This window comes from Lagopus muta, chromosome 23, assembly GCF_023343835.1.
Source record: "Lagopus muta isolate bLagMut1 chromosome 23, bLagMut1 primary, whole genome shotgun sequence".
Classification (NCBI taxonomy): domain Eukaryota; kingdom Metazoa; phylum Chordata; class Aves; order Galliformes; family Phasianidae; genus Lagopus; species Lagopus muta.
The window spans coordinates 1862674-1887091 of record NC_064455.1 but is presented as its reverse complement, the minus strand read 5'-3'; the positions used below and the strand labels follow the sequence as shown (position 1 = coordinate 1887091).

Here is a 24418-nt window from a genome sequence, read left to right as displayed (position 1 = left end):
TTTGAAATAGGTAATGTTTTGAATAGATTTTTGAGTTTTATTGAAATCTTACATGAACAAGAAATTGGAAATACAATCACATCAAGGAACAAATTGCCACGGCTTTGACGTTTTAAGCCAAACAAATTTTGTAGGGCAGATTTTCAAAAAGGTGTGAAGTTATAACAATTTAAAAACACAGTTAACCTACTTCTAGGAATGCAAAACATACAATCATGTTATTTTCAATACAAGAAAACTTAATTTGTCGTAATTTCTTAAAACTACTAAGACAAAGCACTAGCTTTTACTTTTATGTACAGCATACTCCTATGTAGTCTATCCCAAATCCAAAAAAAAAAAAAAAACTGTCCAAAAACCAGAGGTTCTGCAAAATCATGATTGAACAGTGTGCCATTCCTGCTTTTAAACTGCTAAAATGAAGCCTAAAATGATAAAAGCATTGAAACCCCATATGGAGTTCAGGAATTCTGCAAGCCCAGTAATGTCCAAGTGCATTTATGAAAAAAAAAAAAAAAAAAAAAAAAAAAAAAAAAAGAAAACTAAGAGACTCGAGTATATACACAATAGAGTGATTCTTCAGCCCAATACAAATGGCAGCCAATCGCTACTGAAGGATGAAACATTAAGCCAATTTTGTTTTGAAGTATGTAGAGCTATAGCCAATTCTATGTTTCCAAAATTCTCGATCCCTCCTCACTTGTCTACTTCCACTGTTGCCCATAAGTATCCTGATAAAATTCCTGGTTGTCATTATTGTAACCATAGTTACCGGCATAGTCACCACCTTGCTGGAGCGGCTGCTGAGCGATGGGTTGGGAGCCCCAGTTCTGCTGGTTGTTGGTCTGACGACGCTTGGAATCAGGCTGGTTGTACCCATCTGCCTTTCTCTTGCCTCCTACGTTGCCCCCACGGTTGCCCCTGGCTCCACGAGCACCGCGTCCTCTCTGCTGCTGTGCAGGACCCCCTCTCCCACCCCTGGCTCCTCTCGGCGGTCCCATGGGTGCCCCCCTCTGTGAATAGCCAGCTCTACCTCTTGGTGGTGGTGCTCCCCGCCCCCTAGGTGGTGGAGGTGCACCTCTCCCACCCCTTCCTCCTCCTCCTCTTCCTCTTATAGCATAGCCATCATCATAGCCGTAATAGGGATCTTCATAGCCACCACGGTAGTCATGATAGTCATAACCGTAATAATCATCATAATAATCTTCATAGCCATAGTAATCTGGGGGATAGCCATATCCACCTCTCCCTCCACGGCCTCTGCCTCTAATAGGAGGTGGCATGCGAGGCGGAGGGTAGTAATAATAGTCTTCATACCTATTAAGAAAAAGAAAAGCCCATTAATTTATCTTGAAGTCTCTCAAAAGAAAAGTATAAACTTCCCCTTGTTAATTACCAATATATATCACAGAGAAAAAAAGTGAGGCAGTTTCTTCTAAACTATCCTGTATTTTACAGCAGAATTTAATTTTGCAGCATTGTAGTATTTCAAGGATGAACACTCACGCAGTACTTCTGGAGGCCTGCCTGGCAGCCTGACGTTCTTTCCTTTTCTTATCCGGTGGCTTTGCTAACACTATTTCAATTTCTTCCCCTTCTATCTCTTTTCCATTCATTTCATTCATAGCCTGTACAAAAATTAGAAGAGAAACAAGGAAAACTCATTTCCAGCCAAGAGGAAACTAGAACTTTCAGGGGAAAAAAAAAAAAAAGTTGGTTGGGCTGCTGCTGAGTGAATTACAGCCCCATGCTTCTTAAAGAGAATTCTTTCAGGTTATTTGTTCAAGCCCCTCTTTGTTCAACAGTTACAATGAGGTCACATTTAAGAAAAAATTCTCTTTGTATCATAAGGTAAAAGAATCTCAAACCATATGGAGCGTTATATTTTAAAAAGTTACAGTGCTACATCTGATTTTTATGTTCCTATACTCCCTAAAAATAGTTCAAAGAGTTCTCACTACACACTGACATGAACACTCCGTGTACTTGCAAGCAAGCCAGAGCGCACACACGAGAGAAAGCATTTTTATATTTGGACTTCCCAGCTCTCTGAATGCAATGAAAGAGTATCTCAGAGGACAGCAAGTATTTTTACACTCAGCTGACTGTGAACAAGGAAGGATGCATGCTTAAGGGGGCAAAAAAGAACAAGAAAAAAATGCTGAATCTTGGCAACTTCATGAAGCAATACAGGAATCTTCAAGTAACAGGCAGTGTGTAATCTGTAATTACCAAATGCATGCACAAATAGAACTGGATGTACACACACAAAGTACAATTAAGACTACATCTCCCTGTTCTCTACCTGGAATTACTGCCTTGCATTGAACCTTTCTGGGTACAGATAGATGCATTAATAAAAAGCTCCCTATGTCTGTACAGACATATCTTCAAAAACATTAACAATAATGGTTTATTTGGAAGAAGCTCTGAAAGTACAACAGACCTTGGAATGAATTAGTGAATTCCATGCAATCCGTACCAAAATACCACTTTCATTAAAAGCAAACAGCACAACCATACACAAAGATAGCCCACAGAACTCACAAACCAATTCAGTGGCCACAAAGAGGAGTGATGGCAGATATGGCAGAATGCAACCCTAGGCTTGAAAATGAAAAAGCCTTTGAACTGCTCAACCCCATGCACTGCACTGCTTAACAGACTCCAAACACCTCCTCCACCACCTTCCTGTCCCCACATCTCCCAACTGCTTCCAAAACTTTTTATAAATAGGGAGTAACTTCCATGAACTACCCTGCAATTTCTACGCAGCATTTTTGCCATTCCAAAAGCTACACACAGACTTTAAATAAGGGTCTTTGAGAGACAACTGATACCTTCTGTTGTTTCCTCAGAAAAACTGTCTAGGTTGATTTTTTTTTCCTCCTCTTCTCTAGACTCTCCTGCATTGGTCTATACCTCTTTTCCAGTCTACTTGTTAACTCGGAACAGTTTTGTTCCTTGCAAGTTTCACATCCTCCTAGCTACTGAAATCATAGGAACAAAATTATTAGTAATAAAATTTTCACAAAAGGAACCCTGTGCTCTAGAATTGTCTTAAGATATTTACTGTTAAGAAATTTCTAAAAGCATCTTCACAGAGAACTCCTCAATCTGATTCAGACAGGCAAGAATAAACAACCCACCTTCACCGCTGCACCTCTGTCCTCAAAATGAACAAAAGCATAATCCTTTAGTTTCTTTACTCTCTCCAGCTTTCCAAATTCAGAGAAGGATTTCTCAAGAATTTCTTCCGTCACAGTAGTGGCCAAGTTTCTTACAAATAAAACTTTCACCTGATGATTAGTGAAAACAGAAGTTTTTAGAAGTCAAATGTGAAAGAAAACTAACACTAACTTATGTTATTCCACTCTTCTGTGCATTAAGAATTTTTTGCTAAGTTCATAAATTCCACATCCATTACCAAAAAAGATTGCCTTAGAGTTACCTGTATAAAATTCCTACAACTTCTTGTCTTGGAGGGGGAAGTATGGAAGAAAAGAAGAATATCCAACATTGATTTTCTGCTTCTGGGACGCTACAAGTCCCAGTAAAACTTTAGTAACGGATCTCAAGGGTAGCAAAGATTTATTAGGGATAATAACACAGGGATAAAACACACAAAACACAGGGATAAAAATCACAATGTCATTCTCTATGCTGCATTTCACCTTCATCTTGCTCTGGAAAACAGTTTTACAAGTTTTATCTACCCAGTGTGCACCAACACAAGCAGAACGGTAACAAGACAGACCGGTGTGCCAATCCAGGAGGATAAAGCTGTACATCATTAATTTAAATGTGAACAAACTGAACAAGTTCCTCACGTGTTACACAGGCATCTAGTTTACAATGCTCAACCATACCATTTTGGATGGCTTATTATGAAAGTGTCCCGTGACTTCTCTCCACTCCCTCAAACTAGCAGCATCACTCAGCTTGACCAAGTTAACTACTGCATACAGAAATTCCTCCCAAAACACAAGAACATCCACGTTCTGTTTTTATTTACCTTTGCCATGACTTCTGGATCAGGTTCCTCTACTGGATCAGCCCATTCCACTGTCACAACATTTCCCCAGACTTTTACTTTTCCACTCATCAAGCGACGTCGAGCTTGTGCTGCTGACTTGTGATCTTCATATTCCAAGAAACAGAATCCTCGGTTCTTCTTTTTATCATCAGGTTGATGATATAAGATTACATCCACCAAACCCTCTGAAAAACATGTCTTTAGTATTGAGCTTTAAAAGAGAAATAAATAATCTGAAGTCTACTCTAAAACGCTTTCCTTTGCTTTTGTTAAGCTTAGAGGCCATATATTACATCTGAAAGGGGGGGGGGGGGCATAGGCACAATAAAACAAAACAAAGACATCCATCTAATTTATCCAGAAACAGGTTACCTAGTTGGTGAAGTTCTCCAGAACAAACTTACCTCAAAACTAGGCCCTGCAAAACATCAATGTGAACAGCACAATGCCAGTTTGCTGTATGGTTTTACCATTTTTACATTAGTGAAAAGCAATCAGAATTAATATGCAATATTAATACCCCTCCTGCCTCCAGGGGAAGCTGGGCAGAATTCTGTCAACATCTCTCCAAAAAAACTAAATAGCAGAGGAGAGGCAACTAAGTATTCACTTTCTCTTTTCACCACTTTCCTGCAGTACTAACAAATAGCAATCCTAAAAAAAGAAGCTGTAGGTTAAAACTCTCCTACAGGACAAAAGCAAATCAAGATTTCAAATTCTCATAAAGCAGAAGAGCCCTTTCAGCAATGTGCCAATTTCTTTTCTTCCTGCTTGCTGTACATTCTGGTGAACAACAATAAAGAACTAGGACAGAAAATCTCTCACAACTATTTCTACAGCAGCACTGCCTCTAAAGTAATTCACTGTTCCCTTCTTCCTGTCACTCTTCAACAACATATTTGTTTGAGACTCTCACAAAAGCTTCCCAGGTGTGAAAATTGAACTTGCTGTAGCTCCTGTTACAAATACAGAGCCTTCAACACTAACCTACAATGGGTGACAGAACTGGGACCTCCACTGTTTTTCTGAGTTCGTTTGTGCTATTTCCATCACAAATCATCTTAAAACATCAATCATTTAACAAGCATTAAAGCAGATATTAGTCCTTTTTTCCTGGTGGACAAGCCAGCAGTGTGCTTGCAGCCTGGAAGGCCAAACTGTGTTCTGGGCTGTATTAAAACAGGAGTAGCCAAAAGGGAGAGGGAGGTGATCGTCCCCATCTGCAGCGCTGTGTCCAGGCCTGGGCCCCCAGCACAGGAAGGACGTGGAGCTCTTTGAACAGGTCCAGAGGAGGCACTGAGATGAGCAGAGGGCTGGAGCAGCTCTCCTATGAGGAAAGGTTGAGGGAACTGGGCTTGTTTAGCTTGGAGAAGACAAGGATCCGGGGAGACCTTGTGACCTTGCAATATTTGAAAGGAGTGTATAAACAGGAGGGGGAACAGCTATTTACAAGGGTGGACAGTGATAGGACAAGGGGGAAAGGTTTTAAACTGAGACAGGGGAGGTTTAGGTTGGATATTAGGAGGAAGTTTTTCATCCAGAGGGTGGTGAAGCACTGGCACAGGTTGCCCAAGGAGGCTGTGGATCCCCATCCCTGCAGGCATTCAAGGCCAGGCTGGATGTGGCTCTGGGCAGCCTGGTCTGCTGGTTGGCAACCTGCACATAGCACGGGGTTAGAACCAGATGATCACTGTGGTCCTTTTCAACCCAGGCCATGATTATATGGTCCATTATAGAGTATTTCATAAATGAAATCTTGGAATCCAATTTGAAAATAATTTAAATAATATCTGAAAGCATCACTCACATAACTACAGCTACAAAAGAGGAAAGAGGGTATTTCAAAATCAGCGTGACAAAAAACATTAAGAAAGTCTTTACCTGTGACTTTATTAAACTCTTCCAATATGTTTTCCTTCGTCTTGTTCTTTGGAATTGACCCAACAAATAACCTGTTGTTTGCCACAGAGATGCATACTCCAAGGTGCTTCCCAGGACGGATTTCATAGTTGTCACACTAAGAAAATAAGAAGCCATTCACTTGCATTATTCAGAACAAAATGGTTGAGAAGATCCCCAGAATGACAATATCAGCTGCTTCAAGTTCTACTATCCTCATACAGAGTATACTGAACTTGCAATGCAACAGTATTTCTGGAATTGCAATATTAGGGTCAGTGTCTGCTTGGACACTGCTAAGTCTGTTTTCCACAAAAAAATCTTAATCTACTGAGAAACTGATGCACAAGAAACAACACATAACATACAAGCTGCACGGGGTAAGTTCATTCACCCCCAGTTTATCTCAAACTTAAAACCTATTTCCAGACAATGAGTGACTGCCTCCTGCTCTTGGACTCAACATCAGTCATTGCTGTTATTATTACACACATGCAAAGGATTATAGGCACCATGGGATCTGCTTCAGTTACTTTTTAACATCAAGCACATTGGCTGCAAGATCCTAACATGTGCCTGGTTTTTAAGCTTTCCCACTCTAATGGCACGGATTTTTGGGGCCCTCTAAATGCTAGAACTCTGTATTCCTTTATTTTATTTTATTTTTTTTTATTTAATTCTTTTTTTTTTTTTAAAAAAAAAAAAAAGCTTCCCACAAAAGTTTCTTCTACTTCCTTACCACACTTATACCCACAGTTGAATTACTGTGAACAACAACCCTAACACATCTTTGAAGGCTTGAGATTCAATCTTACAGGAGGCATCTTTGTTTTTAAGGAGTATTTTCAAACAGGATGTAGTGAGACTGAAGTTTGAATACTGGACAGCTTCTGAAAAACTCTCATGTAAAAGCTGTTTCTGTAAAAGCTTTCAGCCATCTCACTGTGACTGAGGCATGCAGCTGGTGGTGCAACAACTTCAGTAACCTTGTTCATATTCAAGAATTATACAAAACTTTGCCAATTTTTACTTCAAATAAAACAGTGATTCACACACAACAGAACTTTGAAAAACAGATTCAGATTAAGGCCAGAGCACTTGAGCAAGAAGTTTATCTTATAAGGCTGTTTTTCCTAAACATCAACCCATTCCCACTGGCACCTGCACACCAGAAGCAGCAGAACCCCCTCATGCAGAAGAATCTAAACTTCAAAATTCCACATTTATCATCAGTACTAAAAGAACCACGCTTTTCTATTAAGAGTTATCACCTAAAAATTTAGCATGCTCCATTTTCCTTTCCTCCAGTAGCCAGTGGAAAATACTTCACCTAGATACAAATCTCATTCCCCCAGATAATGCCAAAGTAGAGCATGAGAGAGAGAAGAGAATCCAGATGCATGACACATGGAGTACATCCACACAAATTCACTTAGTTGGTACAACACCCAGGGAAGAGGTCAGACTTCCACCAGGGCTCTATCACTTGATACATTTCCTGTTACTTCAGCATCATTCTCTTTCACTTCCCCCAGTCACTAAAAATTTAAAGAAAGCTGAGCAGCTTCAACTTATGAGTTACAAGACTGAAAATACCTTTTTTCCTTCTTAAGTGGCAATAACTTAAGTCTACCATCTTCAAACACTGAAACTCACGAGTAATCAAGTAGATTACAAGAAACAGTAGCTGTAGAAGTAAATTGTTATTTGTACATAGTAAATCAAGTCAGGAGACATGTTTGTTTGTTTTAAAGAAAATAACATTTTGAGTCTGTTGATGATTGTTTAGTGAAACACTTCAAACATTTCCTAATGCACTCCCAACATGCTCACTGTTTACATCACATCATTCAATTTGAAAAAAGTTACTCACCAGTTTGACTGCTTCCTGAGCTGCATCTTTGCTACAAAAGGTAATGAAAGCATAACCTCTGTTTTGACCGGAAAGAGGATCCATCATGAGGCGAAGATCCCAAATTGGACCAGCTTTCTCAAAGAGTGGTACCAATTCATCTTCATACAAGTCTCGGGGAATCTTACCAACAAAAACCTGTAAAGGAAGAGGACACTTAACCAAAGCTTTTTCAAAAGTCTAAACTTACTTTCAGTACTCCAAAGTTCCAGGAAGGGAAGCAATCTGCATCAGAAACAATCACAACACAAACACTGTAGCCTTCACTAGCAATTTTATCTGCTACCACAGCCTTCTAAAACCCCAGCATTAGTACTACACTCTGCATATACAAAACCTGGGCTGTAATTTATATCTAAGAGGCTGTACCTTTCCACCACTGATCCACCCCCTCTACTCTGCCCTGGTAAGGCCTCATCTGGAGCACTGCGTCCAGTTCTGGGCTCCCCAGTACAAAAAAGACAGGGATCTCTTGGAAAGAGTCCAGCGGAGGGCCACAAAGATGGTGAAGGGCCTGGAGCATCTCTGCTATGAGGAAAGGCTGAGTGAACTGGGTCTGTTCAGCATGAAGAAAAGAAGACTGAGAGGGGACCTGATCCAGATCTATAAGTATCTGAGGTGTGGGGGGCAGAATGGCGAGGTCGGACTCTTTTCAGTGCTGAGTGAAGACAGGACAAGGGGAAACGGCTGGAAACTGCAGCATAGGAAGTTCTGCACCAATGTGCGAAGGAACTTCTGTACAGTGAGGTGACGGAGCACTGGAACAGGCTGCCCAGGGACATGGTGGAGTCTCCTTCTCTAGAGATGTTCAAGACCTGCCTGGATGCCTTCCTGTGTGACCTGCTGTAGGGAACCTGCTTTGGCAGGGGGTTGGACTCGATGGTCTCTGGAGGTCCCTTCCAACCCCTACAATTCTGTGATTCTTACCTGGTCACAAGACCTTACTTACAAATCATTTTAGCCCAAAGTGAAGTCAGACCTTTTACATGTTTCCTTACATTACACAAATATTCCTGAAATACAGTTTTCCAGAACGTTTCCTTGAAGTAGCTTAGGCTCTTTTATTCAGTGTGAGCGCAAACCAGCTGTGGTTTATTTGCCACTCAGCAAAACAAACAAGCAAAAATAGGAACAGATTTATTATCACTGATCATAAATTTAATGCCAGAGCCAATGGACCTACTTTTCAGAACAGCTCAGACATCCCTGCAGTAGCTGCATCCATTTATGCTGCCCAGAGCATTTCACTTCAAAACACACAGTTTTCAAAGACAGAAAAGAACAGCATAATGGAAGTGCACAAGAAGGAACTCCAGCTCGCTATTAAGACAGGGAAACCACCTAAAGAACTACCTGATTTTTCTGTGCTGAAGGCTTCCCTTTCCTGCTTTTCTTCCAGCATCTTTGACTGAGTCTCTTAATTCCTTTCTACAACTTTAGACTACCATCAATTCCACAAGATTGCTACAACAGGTAATATACTCCAGAGGCTGAAATGAGCAACAGAATTAAGGATTTCATTCTAACACATTCACCCCTGACCTACATTATAGGGTGACTTCACTTGCATACCAGGAAGACTAAATGTCTCCATGGGAATAATGACACATCTAAATGAATTTGCTTTGAGCCTGCACACTTGAATAACAAATGATAAGATCAACAGCAGACATGAGAAATACCAGATGAACATCTTGAAAGACTTAGATGAAACATCTACAGTAACCTTTCCTATTATTATTTTGGGTAGATCAACAAGCTTGAAAAAGATTCTGAAATAAGTTCTTTACAGAGAGAGTGATGAGGTGCTGGAACAGCTGCCCAGAGAGGCTGTGATGCCCCGTCCATCCCTGGAGGTGGTCAAGGCCAGGTTGGATGGGGCCCTGGGCAGCCTGGGCTGCAATGAAATATGGAGGTTGGTGGCCCTGCATGCAGCAGGGGGTTGGAGCTCCGTGATCCTTGAGGTCCCTTCCAATCTGGGCCATTCTGTGAAATACTACAGAATATAAATACTTGTTGCTTCATATTTCAGCTCCACGAGACTACTATTACTGCAGAAACTCAGAAACTGGCCTTATGAGTGCAATAACAGGGGAGAACTCTTCTAAGTAGGATTCAGCTGCACTGTTGCTGCACCCCTGCTGAAATCACTTCTTCCAGTTTTGCTTCCAGAGGGACCTGCACCAAGTGCTCAATTCTACTTCTCTTAGTGTTTTTCCAAAAGATCAATCATAAAGAGAGTCCTTCAACTAAGAAAAATGTCAGTGTCATGAGGTAACAGAGCATTATTCAGGGCTGCAATTCACTTCTACACTCTACATGATACATCCAGTTATTTCCACAATCAAGTTCTTCTGTTTCCACTAACAAAGTAGCATCAGGGTTAACAGCAGCATTTCTTCAAAACATCATCTCCATGTCACAGAACTCTTGTTGCACTTCAGTCAATCTTCTAAATGCCAGATCTAAGTGTGAACTGATGTGGGCTGCATGACTACTTCAATTCAGCAGTAGCTACAACCTTCTTGAGAAAAAAAAATACTAAAATGAACAAAAAAAACTTAGAGCAACATAAAAGCCTTTGAAACCCCACAGTTCTTCAAGTATAAAAGTGTCTCTTTTTTTTTTTTGCTGGAAAAAAAAAACACCAGAAACACAGCAACAAACTGTGCCTACTGCAGCTGGCATTTTACAGATAGCACGAAATTCTGTTCAAGTCATGCCTTAAAAAAAAGATTTGTTCATTTACATCAATAATTGAGAGAAGGAAATCAAGTATTCATCAGCTGCTTCCTTTTTTTTTTTTTTTTCCTATATACAACAGTGGGGACAGGTCATATTCACACAGGGCTTTTTTTTCTTTAATCTCTTAAAGCATGGATTACAAAGACTTCCATATTCTCAAGTTTAATAGCTGCAAGCATCCTCCATCAGACAGAAGATTAGGAGTGAAAGTTACGTAGCTTAAAAGGTTCAAACTCCACCATCACTACTACTCCCAAATACAGATATGCTGATTCACAGTTTAGCACATCCAACAGAAATGCTGAATGCTTGTCTCAGTTGCATAAAAGTTTTATCATCACCTGACCAGTAATGGGTTTACAACCCAATTGTTTTCATCCCTCTTGTGCTTGTACAAACACTTTCCTAAAACAATAAACTGTAACTAGAATGGAGAAAATGCACCTAAGAAGCACATGATGATTGATGCAAGTTATCAATGATTATCTTTCAGTGTAAGAATCCATTCCACTTGAGAAAAACCAACCTGGTGTACAAATACTTACAGCAGACAGACCTGATACACCTGGGGAAAAAGTTCATGCATTTTCTTGAAATCAGTAGCAGTACTTGCATATCCTTAAAAAGGAGTTTGCCACTGCTGACATCAGTGACAACTCTGGCATCAACATCTCAGCTGGCACAAGCCACAGAACTTCATTTATTTTATTTAAAATAACTCTCCAACATGAAAGATTCATCCTCACAATCCAAAAGGATACATCTTACATCTTCACATACTCTTAAATACAATATTAGAAGAGAGGTTTCTTTGCACTACCATACAAGCAGAACTTAGGGAAAAAAAACATCAAGGAAGAACAAATATACAACACCCCACACTTTGCTATGGGAAAAAAGCACCACGACAACGTACTGAGTCTCCTGGGTTAAAACAAGATCTGTAACATCCACCAAAACAAAAGATCACATTTTAAATCTTGATTACTATTTCTCTGAGCTTAACAGCTACTGCTGAAGGTTCAATCAAACTTCTGGATGCTTTACTAAAGTAAGATAATCAGCATCTTAACAAACCAAACTCTGCAGTAATCAGGCTTGATCTGCTACTAAGTGCCAGCACTGGTTCAGCTGAGGTAGGATTTCTGTAACTAGTTAGCTGGACTTTGCTAAGCCTGATTCATGGGAGAGGTATTCATGTCCTTAAGGGTGTTTCCAGAAGTCACCCATTCTAAAAGCTTCAAGAACCTTACTAGTACAAAAACACACCCTCAGTACAATTAAACACAGCCAAAGCCAACTTTACAGCTTTCCTCTGACCTCCTATAGAGACTAATTATCACCAACAGCACAAAATACTTGAGTTTTCAATCAAGCATTCACTCTGCAGGCACAGTGCAAAGTAACACTTCACATCGTGTATCATATCACCATACACTGACAAAACAGACTTCTTAAGCCGCCTTCCTGAATAAGAAATGAAAAATATTTCCAAAATAAACAAGACATGATCCTCTCAGTGTAGTTGTTTCACCATCAGATCATGAAAGCACTGAAGATGTCTTTTGTAAAGACTGGTGACTATTAACATATATATTATTCACTGTTACTGCTAGCTAATCTGACCCCTACAAAGCTTTGCATAAAGTATCCTAATGCAATACATCATAGAATCATAGGTCAGAGAATGGCCTGGGTTGCAAAGGCCCACAGTGCTCATCCAGCTCCAACCCCTGCTGTGTGCAGGTCACCAACCAGCAGCCCAGGCTGCCCAGAGCCACATCCAGCCTGGCCTTGAATGCCTGCAGGGATGGGGATCCACAGCCTCTCCCCAGAAAACACACACCACACTCATGTCTTCACCTGCTTCCAATACACTGCAAGGAAATCTTTGTCACTGTTTCTCAAATTCCATTCAAGCTGTGAAAAAAAACAAAGAGCCAAACACTTTTCAGTTGTGCTTTTTTTGTTGTTGTTGCTGTTGTTTTTTTACCCGAGCTGCACAGCTGTCACTTTTAAAGCTGCAGACCACAACCTTCAATTTGGATGATAAAGTCTAACAATTTCAGTATCTACCTTCATTTTCAGTAATTTTTACATAATCTTCCCATTATATCCACTGCTTTCTTCTCCTCAATTATGCTTTTTTCTGCAGAATACTGAAGGCTAAGACTGAAGAAGACAAACACAGAAGCAAGCTTTCCTCCAAGCTTTACACTTTCCCTCAGTATAATTTATTTGCCAGTCTTTTAACAAGTGACTTTGCATAAGCACACAAAATAATGGTACCGGTCTGTGCATACTAACCTCTGTTCCAATACCAGGCTGGACACCAGAATACACAGTATCTGGAGGAGGGCCCCCATATTTTCTCTGTCCTGTAGTTACATCCAAAGTGTAACCAGTCCTCTCTAGCAAAGCCTGAAAAAAAATGAAAAAGAATTGACAATAGTTATGTGGAGGAAGGTAGGGGCCACAAACAACAGAATTTGGTTCTGAGGTCACTGCAAAAAACTTATTTTCCCTTATTTTCTGTTTGCAATATCTTATGTAGTAACCAAGGAACTCCAGAACTTCTCACTAGCTTTCTAAGTCAGTTCTGCACAACACAAAAACCATCTCTTAACATATTCACCAACTCCAAGACTCAATCCTGTTGGAATGTCCAATCAGTCTCAACTTTATCAGCTTGTAAAAACTAGTGTAGGAAGACAAGATAATTCTGAAACAAATATATAATATTTTTTAAGTTCATGCATTTTGGTAATCGTGCAATCAGGGACATCTACATCTCAAACAAGCATTCTCTCTTTTCAATCTCTTATCTTGCATACCTTTCTTTAATGCCATGTGTGGATGTTCTTTTCCAAGCAATACAGATGCCTCCTAAGCAGCAAGCATTAAAACTACTTCAGTCTGCATGCAAGTAGTACAGAACAGTCAGTGTTTTCGACACGTTACCTTGATCTTTGCTTCATCTGGTCCCTTTGTCGATTCCTGTACTTTGCTGCCTTGTTTCTCTCTTTGCCTGTAGGTCTTCATAACTCCACATAAAAATGCACTTTTGTTCTGTAGATACAATTTATAAAATAATTAAACTTGGGGTATGAAAAGCTCTGGGAATACACCAAATCCAAACTGTGAAGTCACTAGATAAGACAATGTCAAGTATCAAAAGAATCCTCTTGAAAAATACAACAATTAACTGATCAAACTTCTAAGCATGGAATTTCAAGCCGTATTTTTTACCTTACGTTCTCAATAGCACTCGTTTTTATTATCTGGGAGCTTTAATTTTGCACTCAAATACCCACAACATTTAGGGCAATTCTTAAACAGGCCCATGATCATGAAACATACAGGACATGAAAAGTGTTTCTATGTTTTGGCTCTCCTGCCAATAGTGCCAGACCACTATTTACACTTATGTGCTCACGCTTCTGGAGCTCTCACCTTACCTGTACATGCGACAGGTCACTTTCTTTAAACTGCTGTAATACAGAGAGGGCTCCTTCTTCATTAAATTCCCTAAGAGCATCAATTGCTCTTTCATCAAGATCGACATAAGCTACCAACCCTAAAAGTTAAAGATAAAGAAGTTACAGATTTCTATTAGATGTCATACAAGCTAAGAACTATGCAGTTTGCTTTTAAAGTCCATAACAGAATTATATATTTAATATAATTACATATTCCTACACAAGTATATGAAAAATATGAGTACAACAATGAAAAAAGTTAAATTAAAATGTATATACCTAAGCATTAACTGAAGTGCAAGATTACACCCCACGTGTAACAGCTTTCTAACATTCGGAAATCCAACAGAGAAGTCTGGCTCACTTCTAACAATTTGGGTTTTGTTTGACTCTTAAGTTTCACGCTTCATTCTCCTGAATGGAGCTGCTCTAAGGTAAGCTGACGTGAACATTACGTGTACCCTGCTGTACGTGAAAAAGGAACTTCCTAACTGAAGATCAAACACTCCCAAAGCACTACAAAATATTATTCAGAAGAATGGTTTGCTCAGTCTTTCCACCTAACTTCAAAAAGCAAAAAGCAGTAAGCTGCTCATGTCTAAAAATTTAATTTCGCTTGTTTTGTTGCTCCATGCAGTTCAAGAGCCAGAATTCAAAAAGGTACTGTTTTGAGCCCTACCATGTACCCGAAAAGGCTAACGTTAATTTTACAGGTACAGACTCCCCCAAGAAACATTGGACCAGTTCTGAAGCACTTTTTCTGTTTCAGGATCTTTACAGGTTTGCGGGTCTTTTTTTGGTTTCCCCTTTTGCAATGCACTTGCATAAGCTGTGGAGTATGAGAGCTTTGGGTTATTAACATCTGCACTTTTTAAACCACACAGGGAAAATCAGGACCAATAACTCCACATGCTTTGCAACAGCTTGATTTCCAGAATACAGATTATTTAACTGCTACTTGCTTTCAAAAATGCAAAGTAGTGCCGAGCCCAAGGACTACATTTCAGAAGTGATCCTGCATTTTGGAAGGCACCTGTATCTTTCAAATGAGACCTCAGCAGATTAAAAATCCCAAGCTTCAACTCCAAATTTAGCTCTGGTCTCAGAAGCAGAATGTTTCACTGACAAACCCCTGCACAATGTGAGCATCTGCGGTGGCTTTAAGGAAATGCAAATAACTGTTCTCAGGTTACTCATGCAATGGAGTTATAGCAGGTAGTTGGGTTCTGGGCTGAAAAGCTTTTAGCTCCCTTGAGAACTCCTCACAACACAACCTAACTACCACACAGGTGAGACCCCACAAGTTCCTCTGCCCAAGCATTTACTCCTTCTCTCAAACCATCAAGTGTACATCATCATGACCCACAGTTAGGAAGTGTGTCTCTATGCCAATAAAAGCTTGTAAAGGCTTGATGAAAGCTCACTGTGAATGACTTTCAAAGGACATCATTCACATGACCCAGAATGTCATAGTGATGAAGGGATAAAGTATTGGTTTTGAACTGCCTTCGTTTAATCAGTGGAATTTTGACTCTCTTCAACAAAAACTGTCATCTTGCCATAAGCACATAAAGCAGTTCTACTGCTTCTTATACATTTGTTCACGGAACACACTCTAAAGAGAAAAAAAAGAAGCTTCTGTCTAAGGACAAAATAATACTTGAGGATGGGATGTTACAAAAATAAAATAGAGAAACCTTGGTATGTAAAGAAACCTTTCCTCTAGCAGTTGCAGAGACCACTTGCTACCAGCAAAATATTACTCGATTTGCTAGATAGCTTAGTCCTCATTTGTTAAAAAAGCAGTTAGTATCAAACTGAACTTTTCAGTGGAGTAACAAACATGGATTAAACTGTCCGCTCAGAACTAGAGAGAACACAAAATCCACAGGCAGACTCAATTCCAATGTAGTCCCAGGCAAGACAAGCTAGTTGTTTCCCTCACTAGTCACCTGTCCAGCCCTTGAGTGTTTAAGAACCACCGTGAGGAGTTGACAGTAGAAAAGTAAAAGCAAAATGATGATTTGGATTGAAGGAAAAAAACATGTACAGTTTAGTATGCTCAAACACATCTTTATTTGACTACTAAGAAACTAGTGCTCTGTGCCCTAAAGCAACTAGGATAACACATACAACACTAAGGACGTGTCAAATAATCAGTCAATGTCAAACCCCATTTGCCTTTAGGGAAGTCAAAGTAGCAAAACATTTAGAGCTACACAGATCAAAAACAATGTATTTTTAAACCTTAATCTATAAAAATTTGAAAATGGTATGCCCTCACTTTCATAACCAATCAGAAACAAGAAATGCATATTATACCTGTCTGAAATATTTCATCAAGTCTCTCTGCCACCTTCTGTGGGAGGCCTGCCTCTATCAGTGTCTTGTAGTGTTCTGTGTGAGTTACACTGGAAGTATCCATTGGTTCTTCCTCTTCTTTTAACTGTACCGCATTACCATTCACCTGATTAGCCATTTTATTATGCTGCTGGAAAAAATTCAGGAGCTACATTACAATAAGCCAGAAAAAACTAGTTTGTAGGACAATGCATGATTTATCTAAACTAATTTGTATACATGCTGCAAATGACCTCTATCAGAAGTTTTATTTAATATCTTTTGGATGCAGCTGATCTAAGTTTCAAAAGAAAGTACAACCCTTAATACTGCAAAAAATGTACATGGAAGAATTTACTTTTTTTTTCTCCTCCTTGACTGTACTTCATGTACATCATGATGTCTAAACTTTAGATTGTCAGCAAGTTAACTGGTTACCATAGCAGCTACAATGCACTGGGACACGATAATAACATCCTTCAAAGAAGAATCAGAAGAGCTAGTTGCTATTTTCATTTCCCATTCCTCTACTTTTAAAACAATTGGTTAAAATTCAGCGAACACGAAACCCTGCAGGGTAGCTTAACGCACCAAAATGTCAATACTTGTTTGCTAATTTGCACTTTCTTGGCTTGTTGCCATGCCTTCCTTCAAACCCAACGCTCTGCACAAGACTAGCCAAACACTTTCTCATAACACTAACAGAACTCGTTAAGGATAGGAAGAGAAAAATTACACTCGCGAGCACATCAGAATTTCCAGCTGCAACTGAGCCATTTCCAGGCTCAGTTTTACTCAAATAGGAGCTCTACAAATCAAACTGCTTTTTTAAGAACTTACTGGTTTAAAAGGAAGCCATGACTGCAGCGTCTTCAGTTAAAGACTTGCTTTCAGGATTAACTGATTGCAAACACGTGCGCTGAGAAATGCACAACTGTCTTCTCAGACAATTTCAGTGGGCTTTGCCCAATTCATTAAAAACCGTTTCCATTTCTCAGTTAGCCAGCCAGCTGATACCTGGTACTCTCAGATACAAAGGCTGACAAAGGACAAATCAACTACCCAGCAGAGAACATCAGGATGATCGGTTTTTGAGTTCAGAAACAAAGTGAGCCTCAGGCTTTAAAAGAGAGCGAAGAAGTCAATGATCAGCAGTGAAATGATAACCAGATACACACGCAGCATGGCAAGAGCAATGCAATTCAGTACTGGCAAACAGATACGAAGAAGACTCAGAACAAGTTTTGCTTTCGTTTTTAAGACTGAAGCCTCAGACTATTCACCGTGCTGAAAAAAAACAAGCCTCCAAAGATAACCACACCTAAATCAATCCCATTTATACCCATTCCTTCCGGACAACAACTTTTTGGAAGGTAGCCTATAATTTACAATCTTGAGCCAAAAAAGTTTTTCTTCTTTTACTACGTCTTGACTTGAAGGGCAGTCTTAGAGATGGAACACAGCCTCGTGTTACTTCTCTATCAGCTGCCACTTCTTTATGTGATCAGCAAGGAAATGAGGTGAAGTCTTCTGTAACTACTTGGCATTTATACAGCACACCTTCTGTTTCTTGACTCAGAACTCACTATCAGTTTACTCCAAAACAGAAACTTAATTACTTAAAAGCAAATGTGACGTTAGCCCAAATGCAGAAGAAAAAATTGTTACCTGGGGATTACAGTAAGGCTTACCTCTCACTACAGAATTAACTGAGCACTCAAACCACTAACTGAATGTCAGGATTCCATAGGAATGGATACAAAAATAATGGAAAATGAAAGTCAGACCCATGGCTGCTAGCTAGACTACATCTGCAACATGTCTAACTTGAAACAGTGCAGGACAAAGGGTTTACTTACAGTGAGAATGCTTTGAGTGTATATACCAAAAATGCATAAGATGTTATACAGAAAAAAAGATATACAAAAGATCAGTGTGTTTTTTGCTTCTTTTCACCTCCTTACTGCTTTATAGACTTCATTACTTACACATATCTTCTCCATATAGAAACAAAACCTAGGAGGCTAAACCAAGTCATTAATACAAAAAACTATTAAGCCAATTACAAGTGCCACTGAGGTTCACAAGGTTTATAGTGATGCTCCCTGAGCATTTACTTCTCTTTTTCTTCTGTGAAACCAAATTGGTTTCCAAGTATCAGATTCTAATATATTTAGCACTGCTGAGAGCATTCTTGGACTCGGGTGTAACTGACAAAAAGCTGAGCACTGTTGTGTGTCAGGCAGAAACACCTCAGCTCCAATAACTCAGACCACGCAAGATTTGCAGCCTAGCAAATGATGATCCACCTTCACCACAAGCACACAGCAGTGCTTGGAGCTAAACCTAACAGCTAGCTATCACACTGCTACACAGCTCCACAGCTGAGCAAAAGCTTTCCTAAGTAGGCTTTCAGACAATGCAAATTAAGTCTCTGCATTTTAATTCATTAGCTGTACAATTCATTATTCTTTAATAACTACTGGCCTCAAAAAAAAAAAACCTAAAGTCAAATGCTGTCTATGTCCACCAATCATGGAAGTTGTGTTTGGCTGCTGAAATGTCAGCTATTTCCTGTCCCACAATCTTAACTAAAAAGATACTCCGGGAAGTTTTTAAAACAATACAGCTGTCAGAACATCCCAGTCCCAACAGCATCCACAAGAAACGTATTTCTTTTCACCCATTATAGTAACAGATGCTATTCTGGTTTTGCAAGCTTGGCCTGAAGTCTGAGATCAGATGGACTTTACTTTCCTGAATGATCACCAACAAGAGAAACTGCATCTCTTACAGCACTGAAATCTGCATTCAGCACAGCTACATGAGTGAAAGTCATTGCTGAAAAAACTCACTTAGATCTCCCTCTAGACATCTGCCAGATGCAGCCATCAAGACAACATATCTCCTACACACATCATTAGCAAGGAAAAAATGATTTCATTGACATTTTTTATGCTCCTCTAAAAAACTTTAAAAGCGTGTTAAAGAGGAGTGATACCTGTGCTTGCACACCACGTGTGTGTGTGGCTCAGCCCGTCACAGGCCACAAGGAAAAGCACAAGGTTGTGGGTAAAGCCCTCAAGTACTGTGCCCCAGAGTCTCCTATGCATTAACTATCTAGAAAGAGGGAGACTGGTTGAATAGCAAAGATTTTTGGTGTCGATTAGAAGCAAAGGATTATGAATATATTAGTACGTGCTGGGATGTGCGTTTGTTTTTATTACATGCAGAAATGGATGAATTTAAAATAGCATATTGAAAAACGTGCTTACCGAGCGAGCAGCAGTAAATAGACACTGGGGGCAACTTTACACAGGCGGGGAGGGTTCCATTGGTACCTGAAACGCTGCCTACCTTCAGCACCTCCCAGCTGCAGGGCTGCATGCAAGGGGAGGCTGTGGGGGGTGGTTTTGTTTTGAAATTCACACGGTTGTTAACAGTGCTTGTTCTGAAGGCCAGGAATACTTGGGCATAGCAGACACACTTGTAAGCCATGCACTATCTTTCACTTGGAATTTCCACATTCTGCATCTCAAAAGCTGGGTTTGCCAGGTGACTTGTCCCTTTTTTTGACAAGTAGGAGGTTAAAAACTTATGGATGCTTTTAAATTAGTCAGATACGAGCTTCATTTCCATTCTTAATAACTCAAATGGCTCTCAGTACTTTTCCCAGAGGAAAAAAAAAAAAAACTGCAACACATCAGAGCCTGACAGTGCATGGCATCATGAATACTGAAACCTAATGTCAGCCTTATTCTGACAGTCACTGAAACAGCCACAAGGTGACCATTCCCTCTATTTTATACCCACACTCCAACAGAGGTTGCCACCCACAAACTAAGTATAACTAATCACTAATTATAAATTCACAGCCTAGTTAACTGACAACATGCTTAAATACCAGCATCAAGGAGAAGAAATGGCAACTTCTGGTAGAGGGAAAACAATACCGTGAACTCCAATAACCAACTTACATTGATCATCCATCAACACTGTTTTCAGCTTTGCTGCTATGTAACTTTTGATATCACGAAGTGAACTATTAATTTAGCTCAGGTGCACTGGAAGCATTACTAAACTCATGCATTACAATAGCACCCAAGTAATTTCTGATTGCTTATGTTGCTATTCCTCCTATTGAGTTATCTGTAGGGTCCTTATTATAGGAGTTAAATCAGATTAAGAATAGCATTAGCTTATTACCTTATTACTTTAAGAAACTTTTTCCAAATGAACCACAAGAAAACAAACGTAATCCCTATGAAGTTGTGAGTTACACTGCAAGAAGATTCTTATCTAAGCAGAAAGAAGCACATGCACAAGGAGGAGATAAGAACTCACACTAAAAGACTGAACGGGGAGTTTATTAAAACCTCACCTGCTCATAAGATATACTGCTACACCCTTTCAATTTTTATGTGAAAGCATTACTGCTATTCCCCTTGTACCACAGATTACTCCATCACAGAAATAACTTTTTAATAGCTTAATTATGATACATTATTTATTAGCATGAATTGTGGGAAGACTTGATTTGAAGTTATCACACCCTGAAAAACCTACATGTATCATCCCAGTTTCCAGACCAGTACAGCAGGCTGTAACTTTGAGGAACCAGCATCCTCACCCTGCCAGCGCTGAACTCTCAGCCTTTCCCAAACCATCACCTAACAGAATGGTGATACCTCAGAATCCCCATCGTGATGCTAACCAAAAGCCTAGCACAGCCTCCCCACCAAGAGACTCCCACATAGGTTAGCAAGGTGCACCTTTGTTTCAACAGAATACAACTTCATCAGTAACTCCTGTGCTTTGCTAACCTCAGTACAAAGTCTGAGCATCCTCCTTTCTATCTGCAGTTGGCCATTTGTAGCTCATCTGCTCGGCTGGGTCGTACAGAACACTCACAGCACTCCAACTCAAAGCAGAGTTACGATCAAAACAAGCACTGCACTGATGAGTTTATTCTACAGGAATGTGGGTTTTGTTTTGCTTTTTGCGGGTTTTGTTTTCTGACATAAGTTCAGCAAGAGCAGGAAGCTCAAACATGACACCAACAGCAATCGCACTGAGACAGCAATACAGCTTCTAGGATATGAAATTGCCAAGCAGGCTCCACCACATCTCAAACGCAACAGTTTGCAACTGAAAACAACACTAAGATACAGAACTCCAGGCGACCTTTACTTTAGAAAGATACGTCAAAAATTCAGAGCCACACAAAACATTATCTCAAATTTAAAAACAAAACAACCCAGCTCCAGGAACATTAACATCCCCGGCAAGCAGAAAAGCATCACTGCTGGGAGGATCCTCTGTGCCGCGAATGGGGTGAGGGAGATGAGAGCAACTTTCTTCACAGAGTGCTGCAGCACCGCGATGGGGCGAGTTCAGAACCCGCCGGGCAACCAAGGCCCAGTAACTCGAGCCTCGTTTACAAAATAAAGGTAATAATCACATATTTAAGAAGAACTAGACAAGTTTTGCTGAAGACTTCACGTAGAAGACCGTTCAGCGAAGCGACGTCCCAACAACAGCGTTCGGGAGAGCGTCTCCCCGCAGCCGCACCGCGCCAAGTTTTACAGAGCGCTGCGACAGCGACGGGCGTTCCGCGCAAGCCCTCGGCAGCCCCCCCACAACAGCCCTCCACGGCCGGGAAGGAACCACCACATCCGCGGCCCCGCGCGGTTCCCGCTCGGCCCGAGAAGAGCGGAGCATCCCGGGAGCAGCAGCAGTGGGGCATCCCCCGCCCGCGCCGCCCTCCCCGCGCAGGGCCCACTCCTGGCCGGCCGGCCGCCCGCCCCCGCCGGGCCGCAGGTCCCGCCCCCAGGCCGCTCCCGGCCCAGCTCCCGCGCGCGGCCCTCCCGCCCCCCGCCGCCTTCCGAGCGGCCGCGCCGCGCCCTGCGACGCCCCCACCCCGCGTTCCGACGCGGCGCCAGCGCCTCGGGCCCGCCTCCGCCCGCGCCGGGCCTATCCCGAGCTCGCGGCGGGCCTCCCCGCCGCGGGGCCTACCCGGGAGCGCTCGCCCCCGGCCGCGGAGCGCCCTCACCGCGCGAGGGGACGTCCCAGCGCCCCTGACGCCTCCCGGGGACTCACCGGAGCAGGGCCTGCGCGGCGCAGCTCGGGCCCAAGCAGCGACGGCAAATGGCGCGCGCTCCTCCTTCTCCTCATGGACGGCGGTGCGACCCCGGCAACACGCGGGGTTTCCCGGAACTGTTTCCAGGGACCGCCGCTTCACCCACTCAGAACCTCCCGCTCTAGACGAGCTGTCGGCTCCACCTATAGAAGGTGGGAGGCGGAACCAGCCGGAATTCCCGGTGACCAATCGGAGGAGGGATCCGTAACCAATCGCGCGGCGCCTTCAACCCGGCGCGCCGGCAGGGCCGGAGCTTGGGGCTTTTAAAGGGGCAGCGCCGCCCGCAGCTTCGGAACAAAGAGAGCGCGGGGAGCGCGCGGCGCTGCTCCGCCCTGAACGTGCAGCGCGAGGGCGGGCGGTGGCGACTGGGCTCCGCCCTGGAGCTGCGGCCTGGTGGTGCCCCAGCGGGCGCTCCCGGGGGTTGAACCGATGTCTCTTTCACCGGAGCGCAGCCTGGTGGCTGTGTGGAGCCTTCCCGGTTCTGCCCAGCAGCGGCACCGCGAAGGGAAAGCGCTCAGGGCGGCTTTTGCCTCGTAAAGGAACCGGCCCCGAGCGGGGCTGGTAGCTCTGAGGCACGGCCAGAAGGGCTCCGTGTGGGACGTCTGAAGGATGTTAGCAGGGGGTCCTGTTGCCCAGGTGTGCTGTTATTAGCTAATTAGCTTGTGATTAAATAGAATTTATCTGCTGTGCCTCGTTTGTTTGGTCTGTAGGAGAGCAGCTCCTCCAGGTGCATGTTTGATGTGGGTTTGATGCAGAGGTCTGTAGGAGAGCAGCTCATTGTCAGTGGTGGTGTTTCTCCCATTGGGCCTTCTCTCATCCAGAGCTGTAAGAAGAGCAGCTCTGAGCAGCTCCTTCTAACAACAAAATGCCTCTCCTGAAAGCTGCATGCATGTTAAGTGTTTGTTTGCGCTCCTATCGTGAGTGTGGATGAAGTTGTGTGTGTTGGCTGATGGATGTAAAAGCAGCTTTGGGATCTAGAAGTTGAAACCCATCTCAGGTGCTGGAGGTGCTCTGTCTGCCCCAGGTGGAATGCTGTGTCTAGTTCCAAAAAGATGAGAATCTCCTGGATGCAGTCCGGTGGAGGGTGATAAAAGATGATTAATGACCTGGAGCCTCTGTAGTATGAGGAAAGGCTGAGAGCCCTTGGAATACTCAGTCTGAGAAGAGAAGGCTGAGAGGGGACTTACTGCTGTCCGTAAATATCTGAAGTGCAGGAGTCAAGTCACTGGGGACAGACTCTTCCCAGTGTCATGAAGCAACAGAACAAGGGGCAATGGGCAGAAACTGGAACACAAGTGCTAACTCAAAGAACTTCACTGTCAGAGCTAGAAGAGGCTGCCCGAAGAGGTGGAGTGGAGCAGTCTCCTTCACTGGAGATATTCGAGACCCATCAGGATGCCTATCTGTGTGACCTACTTTAAGGACCCTGCTTTAGCGACCACGTTGGACTTAATGATCTCTGGATGTCATTTTCAACCCCTACAATTCTGTGCCTTGCAGAGCCTGCTTGGTGCTCATGGATGGAGCTGTGACTTTGCATGTGAAGTCTGTGCTGCTTTGTATCTCCCATTTCCAATCTTGACTGTGGGGTCTCTCATGGCATAGAGCTGCAAGGAGTACAGTTACCACCTCATCCTTTAAGTTGATCAGCAGTTCATCTGGCTGGGAGTCAGTAGTATGCTCAAGGAATTGTCACAGCACAAAAATTAAGAGGAATTGAGGGATCTGAACATCTGACTCTCTGGTGCTTAAGAAATATCCTGCAAAACTCTTCCATTGACATAAACCCTTTACACTACAAGACTGAGCATAATGAGATTACAGCAAAATATACATTGAGTTGAGGAAGGGTGCTTTTTGACAAGGCA

At 42.0% G+C, this 24418-nt stretch overlaps 1 protein-coding gene across 2 annotated transcripts; it reads right to left on the bottom strand.

The window, feature by feature from the left end:
* HNRNPR (heterogeneous nuclear ribonucleoprotein R) lies at positions 1–22643 on the bottom strand. Of its 2 annotated transcripts, none has more exons than XM_048968933.1 (11): positions 22511–22643; positions 16394–16559; positions 14051–14169; positions 13554–13661; positions 12900–13013; positions 7809–7985; positions 5918–6053; positions 4016–4221; positions 3150–3299; positions 1507–1628; positions 1–1317 (listed from the first exon to the last, which is right to left on the bottom strand). In XM_048968933.1, exons 1-11 carry the CDS (start codon positions 22583–22585, stop codon positions 705–707), a joined length of 1986 nt encoding a protein of 661 aa, XP_048824890.1. In that variant the 5' UTR covers positions 22586–22643; the 3' UTR covers positions 1–704. The 2 variants fall into 2 exon arrangements, with proteins under 2 accessions (XP_048824890.1, XP_048824889.1); XM_048968932.1 differs by having other exon boundaries at positions 16394–16562; positions 22511–22642.
* Positions 22644–24418: the final 1775 nt, after the last annotated feature.

Bases quoted from the DNA above. Each gene is read 5' to 3' on its own strand.
- HNRNPR (XM_048968932.1), bottom strand. From the start codon at position 22,585: ATGAGGAGAAGGAGGAGCGCGCGCCATTTGCCGTCGCTGCTTGGGCCC. The intron at 4,222-5,917 runs GTAAAGACTTTC...CATGTTTTTCAG, and splicing joins AGAGTTTAATAAAGTCACAG to AGGGTTTGGTGGATGTAATC. The intron at 1,629-3,149 runs GTGGGTTGTTTA...ATTTTTGTACAG, and splicing joins ACAGAGGTGCAGCGGTGAAG to GCTATGAATGAAATGAATGG.